Source organism: Diadema antillarum, unplaced genomic scaffold, assembly GCF_040938485.1.
Source record: "Diadema antillarum isolate AM-2024a unplaced genomic scaffold, OU_Dant_1.0 scf00000083, whole genome shotgun sequence".
Classification (NCBI taxonomy): domain Eukaryota; kingdom Metazoa; phylum Echinodermata; class Echinoidea; order Diadematoida; family Diadematidae; genus Diadema; species Diadema antillarum.
Window position 1 is genome coordinate 1584752 of NW_027270972.1, and position 6838 is coordinate 1591589.

The 6838-nt window shown below is 39.1% G+C and overlaps 1 protein-coding gene across 1 annotated transcript; it reads left to right on the forward strand.

Annotated features, from left to right (window-relative positions):
* The first annotated feature begins 3753 nt into the window (after positions 1-3753).
* On the forward strand, positions 3754-5189 carry LOC139717839 (transmembrane protein 45B-like). Its single transcript, XM_071629335.1, has one exon. It carries the CDS (start codon positions 4165-4167, stop codon positions 5026-5028), a length of 864 nt encoding a protein of 287 aa, XP_071485436.1. The 5' UTR covers positions 3754-4164; the 3' UTR covers positions 5029-5189.
* The last annotated feature ends 1649 nt before the right edge of the window (positions 5190-6838 follow it).

The following is a 6838-nucleotide window of genomic DNA, read 5'->3' on the forward strand; positions in this document are numbered from 1 at the left end:
GGTTAAAAGTCTATTTTCATAGATGAAGTTGAATTTAGACAATTTGAATATTTTTAAAAATATATTGATATTTGTAATTTCACTCATAAAGACTTAAAGCGGTTTGAATATTTTTGGTCTGATAGCTATGTATAGACATGTTATTAAAAAGTAAAAGCAATGTTTGATTGGTTCACATTATCCAAAGAGGGTGGGATGTAGTTGGCTGGTGAACAAAGTCTATGGGGAAGTTTAAAAAGTTGATAGAAATAAAACAAAATCGGCATAGAGCAGAATCTAAATCACAATATGATATGACAAAATTCCCGACCCCAAAGGCGGTTGATTCTATGATGCTTTATGTCAAAATACATTCCACCCAAAATACATGTGATTGATAGGAGGAAAAAGTATAGTACATTAAAAACAATATAGTTCAACTAACCCCATTAGTCGAGCAGCATAATGAAATGATTGTTAAGTTTTATCGCCTTGTCAATTGAAGATGATGTTACATAATGACAATTATCAAAGTCAGCTAGATCTACGAGTATATCAAGAAACCAAAAAGAAGGGGTGGGGTGGGGTGGGGAGAGAAGAATGAAGTAAGTTATTAGTATTTGTAGTTTTGGTTTTCAGTATATTCATTTTAATTTCCTTAATTTCCGTTAGGTCATCATGGATTGGAGCATTTGTGTACTAGTAATCTGCCAGGAACAAACACAAGAAAAACTTAAAGGTCCTATATTATACACTTTTGGGAGAGTGACTTGAAAAAAAAAATGTTCAGGATATCACATTTTATGCATAATATGTGTAGGTCTGGGGGCATTTCATGAAGCATTTTGTCCGACAAGTTGTCGGACAAATTTGCTCTCTGCCAATCAGATGCAAGGATTTCTGTAGTTTGTAACAGTTTGTCAGAAAAATATCTGACCAAACTGCTTCATGAAATGCCCCCCTGGGGGGCATTTCATGAAGCATTTTTGTCCGACAACTTGTCGGACAAAAATGCTCTCAGCCAATCAGATGCAAGGATTTCAGTAGCTTTTAACATTTTGTCAGACGAAATATCTGACAAAACGCTTCATGAAATGCCCCCCAGTTGTATCACAAGACATCCTACCATATACAGTTTTTGCAATCAAAGCAAACATATAAAGAGATATCAGTATTTTTCTCATTAAAGCATAAATGCGGACGGTTTAGTCTGGAAACATGTTATCATAGAAATATTGTTCACATTTTGTGTTATTAACAATACTTAACATTGATTATACAGATTCATTTTTTACAGAGGTTCTTTGTATCCGTAACTTACACTTAAGAATAATTTTCAAGCACTAATTTTGGGTTTTTGCCTTTAATTATCCACAAAAAGGAGGACTCAGTGCATAAAAGGTGTATGCTTTATTTTTGGAAAATGTTGAGGAGATCAGGAAAATAATATATATTGATGTAGATTTTGGACCTGAAGGAGCAGTTGAAGCATTTTTAAGAAACAATGCCTTGTGGCATCGTTCTTATCATCAAAAATTAATAATGGCAAACTCAAATGAAAATTGGAGGGGGGAAGAAAAGATGAACATAATGACATGAGACAGCTTGGTAAAGATTAAACGCTAAAATAGACAATGCAGCCTCTTTTCTCAGTTCATACTTATCCAGAGTGTGTGCTTTCTTTCCAGTACCGGTATTATTATTTAGATAGGTTAGGGGAATCCCTTTGAATTGTGTGATACATCATTTTAAAGCTTACAGTCTGCTCTTTCAGAATCTGTCCTTAAAGGACAAGTCCACTTTCATGCGCACGTGGATTCAGTGAATACAACAATATTAGTAGGACACATCACAGAAAGCTTGGAAAAAATCGTACAATCCGTTCAAAAGTTATGATTTTTTAAGGTATCTGCACAGTCGCGGCTGGATGAAAAGACTACCACAGTGTATGATGTCACATGCACACATTCTAAGGAAAATGAAATGAGAATTTCACAAAACCATACTTTTTGAATAAAGTTCACATAGTTTCTTTGACTTGCTACTTACGTATGTCAAGGGTAAAATTATTCCCCCTGCCTTCTGAAAGAGAAGTCGAGTATCCTTTTGTAAGCGAAAATAATTTATGTTGAATTTTCTTTATTCATTCTTTATATCGTTGTACACATGTGACATTACAAGGTATAGTAGTCTTCTCATCCAGCCTCGACTGCATGAGCAGAAACTTCAAAAATTCATAACTTTAGAACGGATTGTCCAATTTTCCTCAAACTCTCACTGATGTGTTCTACTATTGTTGCTGCATTCACTCAACCCACATGCTATAAAGGTGACAAATCTTTGTCTGGCGACTTTTTTGTTGATCAATTATACCAACCCTGATGGAAATCTCTTCAAATTCATAAGTTCTGAAGTCTCCTTTAAGTTTAACCAAAATCTATATATGTAGTTGCCATGGCAACATACCACTTAACACTAATGAAAAGTATTTCAAACCTCTATACATCCCGTTGATCAGTTGTACCTATTCAAATGGAATCTCTTCCAAACTGGAAAATAGCCTCCTGTAACTAACTTCAATCAAAAACCCTCGTTTTGGGTTGCCATGGCAACGCACAAATCAACAATTATATTTGACCCCTGGTTTATACTCTTGGTACCTTCTATATAACGTTCATATCAAATTTTGTGAAAATTGAATCTTCCTACCTGGAGAAATAAACAAAAACATGATTTTTAGAAAAAGTTCATTGACCTTTGACCTTTGACCTTTGGAAAATTCACCCCAAATTCAATCAAAATATTTTACTTGTTCTCAATATTCTTCCTGCCAAGTTTTATCCAGATTGGATATTCCTGACCTGAGAAATAGCCAAAAAACCTATTTCACAAATAAAGGTCATTGACCTTTGACCTCTGACCTCCTTCCCAGCATCAATTTTCTTGGAGCACCCTATTTTTTGAGAAGGTACATCATGAAGTACCTTTGGTGAAAAAATCATGCTTTTGTCCACCGTGTCACGATAATTTCACTAAGCCACCCCACTATTTGGAATTCACGCAACATGTTTCTCATGTTCTTCACTGCGTGAAACTATACCCATCACGCTCTAGTGCATCCCAGAATCCCAGACCATGAAAAGATTTGTATCGGTATTATCATTATTTTTTTTTTTTTCTTGGCAGGTCAAAATTTTTTGAGTAAGCTAAAATATGAATCAAGCACCACATGGTGCTCACGTATAAATATACCCTTGCTTGCTATCCCCAGCAGCTGGTTTGGTTCGCATGCATTGGTGTAATATCACCGTGGCAGAGTTCCTATCCTCATGGCCCACCCCACCCCTCCTATCCTCTGATACCCCACCTCCCTGATCAAACCAAGCAAGCGCAAATCAAAGGGATTTTATCCATTAATTCTTAGACCATAGATTGGAGTATCAATTTTTTTTTTCATTAGTATAGCTGTGCCAATTTCACGATTTTTACTTCCTTATCCGTTACATAGATGCTTGAATTCAATTCCATTCAGCTTTATTAGGAGATTCTAGCCACAATTATCCCTCAAAATGATTATATTGTAATGTTCCAGGGACTATCAAGAAACAGCGGTGGAGGGACGGTGCTCGTCTCACCGCACGCACGCACGCACGCACTGGACCGGTACGCGAAGATATCCAGCTAGGATCTAATCTCTTTGGCTAGGATGCACTTTGTCTCAGCTCGTCCCCCAGCTCCCGCCGCCCCATAGTTGGCCGCTGATGCTGCTGCTACGCTGAGCTGCGTCGCAGAGCTCATTAGTCGAGTGCGTGCATGCATGCATGCACAAGATCTATGCGTGGCAACAACTAACGTACACTACCACTGTACGTACATGTGAAATGTATGTACCACCAGTACAGTGCAGTGCAAATCACACTAGACTCGACTGTCAGTGACCGCGCCGGTTATTTGTGTACGTGCATAATTCAGCGTGTTTGCAAGCTGTGAATGGCACTCGGTCTCTGAAAACGAGAAATTTGGACCGTCACTACACTTTCAGTGCGTAATACACTTAACGTTTCTGCCGGAGATAAGATTGGTCGAATTGAGCGTTTACGCCAAGAGCTGCACCTTGCAAACAATATCCATCTGGTTCGAGAGGCTTCACTCAGCGAGTAGACTCGTTACACCGTCGGGGAAACCATGGGTACGTTTATAGGGCATGCCGCGCCGGGCGCTTTTTTCATCGTATTCTCCATCTGGTGGATGATCCAGTACGCTTACACCCGAGTTGCCCTGGATAATGGGCGGCAACGTCCTCGCTCACGGATTTTGTTCATCCTCCACCGCCTACCTGTCGAAGGGACGTTCATAGTGCTTTGTGCCATTGGGGGTTTCATCGGTGAAATGATGTATCCCGCTCCAAAATGGACTCTTATTGGCAGCGATGGGAACTGGAAACACCCAAATGAATGGCAGCACTGCACAATGTACACCTACTTTGGAATATATGGAGCAGTAAACATCATGGCTCGCACTTGCATACCCGCTGCGGCACCGTTTGAGAAAGTTTTTGGTGCTCTGGCCTTCGCAATTGAAGGGATGCTGTTCTTTTTCCACACCCATGGACGGGAAGAGCTTGACGTCCAACTCCACTTTCTCCTTGTCATCGCCATCTTTGCCTGCTTCTTGACAACGGCAGCCGAGGTGTGGCGCAAAGAGGATCGCCTGCTACCACTCTTCCGCTTCGTCTTCACCATGCTCCAGGGGACGTGGTTTTGGCACGTTGGAATTGTTCTCTACTGGCCGCCTTCAGGAGAGCCGTGGGACCAGGATTCCCATCTCAACCTCATGTTCACCACCGTCATGTTCACATGGCATCTTCTCATTGACATGCTGGTTCTCCTCTTCGTTTATGGATCTACATCACTCATCCTGAGAGTTTGTGGGCTTTCCTCTGTGCGCTATTCACAGATGAACAATGGTCCAGAGGAGATGGAGGTGAAGTTGCTAGGCAACAACAAGGATGCAGGAAATCACTTATTGGCGGGCAGCGATTCAGAATGAGGTGATGACCAGTGCCTACATTTTTTAATGTCGTTGTGAGGTACGACCAGGTCATCTTATTAATAGTATTGCTTTTGCATATTGCACATGGGACTGCCGTATGCTGTTGGTTTAATATGAATATATTTTGCAGTACTTGTCACAGAATTGCGTGGAGAAAATATGCTTGGTGATGAGTTGTACTTCTTTGTGACACATGTCCTTTTGTTTAATCATATATATGTGTGAAGATATTTAATGGCAATATGATTTTATGAAGAAGAAATTATTCTCAGAGAATATGTGTTTAGACAACTTGGCATGTACATGTATGCTCATTGTGCTAAGGGCCACATGAAAGCTTTCACAAGTTCACACACACCTCAGTCACTTATCTTCAGTAGCTAAGAACCTACCAAAAGTACAAGAACTTCACTGTGTACATGGTCAAATATGTGTGCCTTCTCAAGGCCAGGCCACTTATTGTGTCACAGGGGAATATCAGTGAAACGAAATATAATGAACCATTAAAAAAAGAATATATTTTCATGAGCTTGTTTTGATGATTGATATTGTTCCAAGTAGTTTCAGTGATGGTAAACAGCAGTTTGTTAATCTTACAGCATGATGACCATCTGGCTAGACTTAGATATACTTTGTATGTCATTTTGGCAAAGAATCTACATCATGTTGCAATATGATTCTTAATCTGAAACCGAACCAAATGTAATGTTTTCATAGCCAGTAAGACAGTATTTTTAACTCCACCGTAGTCATGCAGATGGCACCACACAAAATTCCCAAATGGAAATAATTTCTTGTGTGTGTGTGTTTTCTGTATGCCCCTTCAACCTTGCTCTTGGTTTTACTGTGTGTGTGACCATCTGACTTTCACTATGTACAGTGTGCTAAGGATTGCGCATTCATCCTGCATTCACAAGCACGGCGTCCTGCTTAGACTTATTAGAGCATGTAGGGCCTACATCTGTACTTTATAGCCAACTGTTGCTTTCCTCCTACATTCAATGTGGCTGCAATCTCTATTCTATTTTTAGGGCTTATACTTTGATTAGATTTTTTTTTTACATGAAATATTAAACATTTAGTTTGTATTTTTCTGAGTTTCTTATTCCATGGCTGTGGATGGAAAAAAAAACAAAGCATAGATACCAGTGCAAATGCAGGAGTTGTGTTGATGCGCAGGAACAAGCACTCCCAAGAACTAACTGTGAACAAGAACAGTAGATTATCACAGAGTAAAAATAAAAAAACAAACAGACTTAAACAAATGTTAAGTGAGGCACTCATTGCCCACAGCGACAGAAACCTCATTTTTGTGATTAGAAGTTAGCCTGACTCACATACACATGTTATTTCAAAGCATTATAAAACTGCCTTTTCCACAAGACAGCACAAGAGTTTGGATGATCATAAAACATGGCGAGGTCAACAACAAAGTAATTAAAACCAAAATGATTGTGAGGGAAGTAGGATGTATTAAAGATGATGTGTGATTGGGATATTTATCCTCACATATTTAGACATTGAGCAAATTGAACATCAGTCAAAGATGTTTTTCACATTGATGTAGTATTCACTTGCAATTGCTAATTCTGTATCTATAGCCAGATTGGGAGAACTGCTGAAAGTGCAATGTCACATAGCTTTCTCTTGCATTTTTCCAATTAATCGCAACAACAGGAGCAATAGCCTTCAGGATGATGACTTGTGCTGTACGATAGTTGTAGTAGCTGCTGTCATTGGTTTCTACAAAAATATCCGTATGCCACATGACTTTCATGATTTACATGTACCATACAATTTTTTTTTT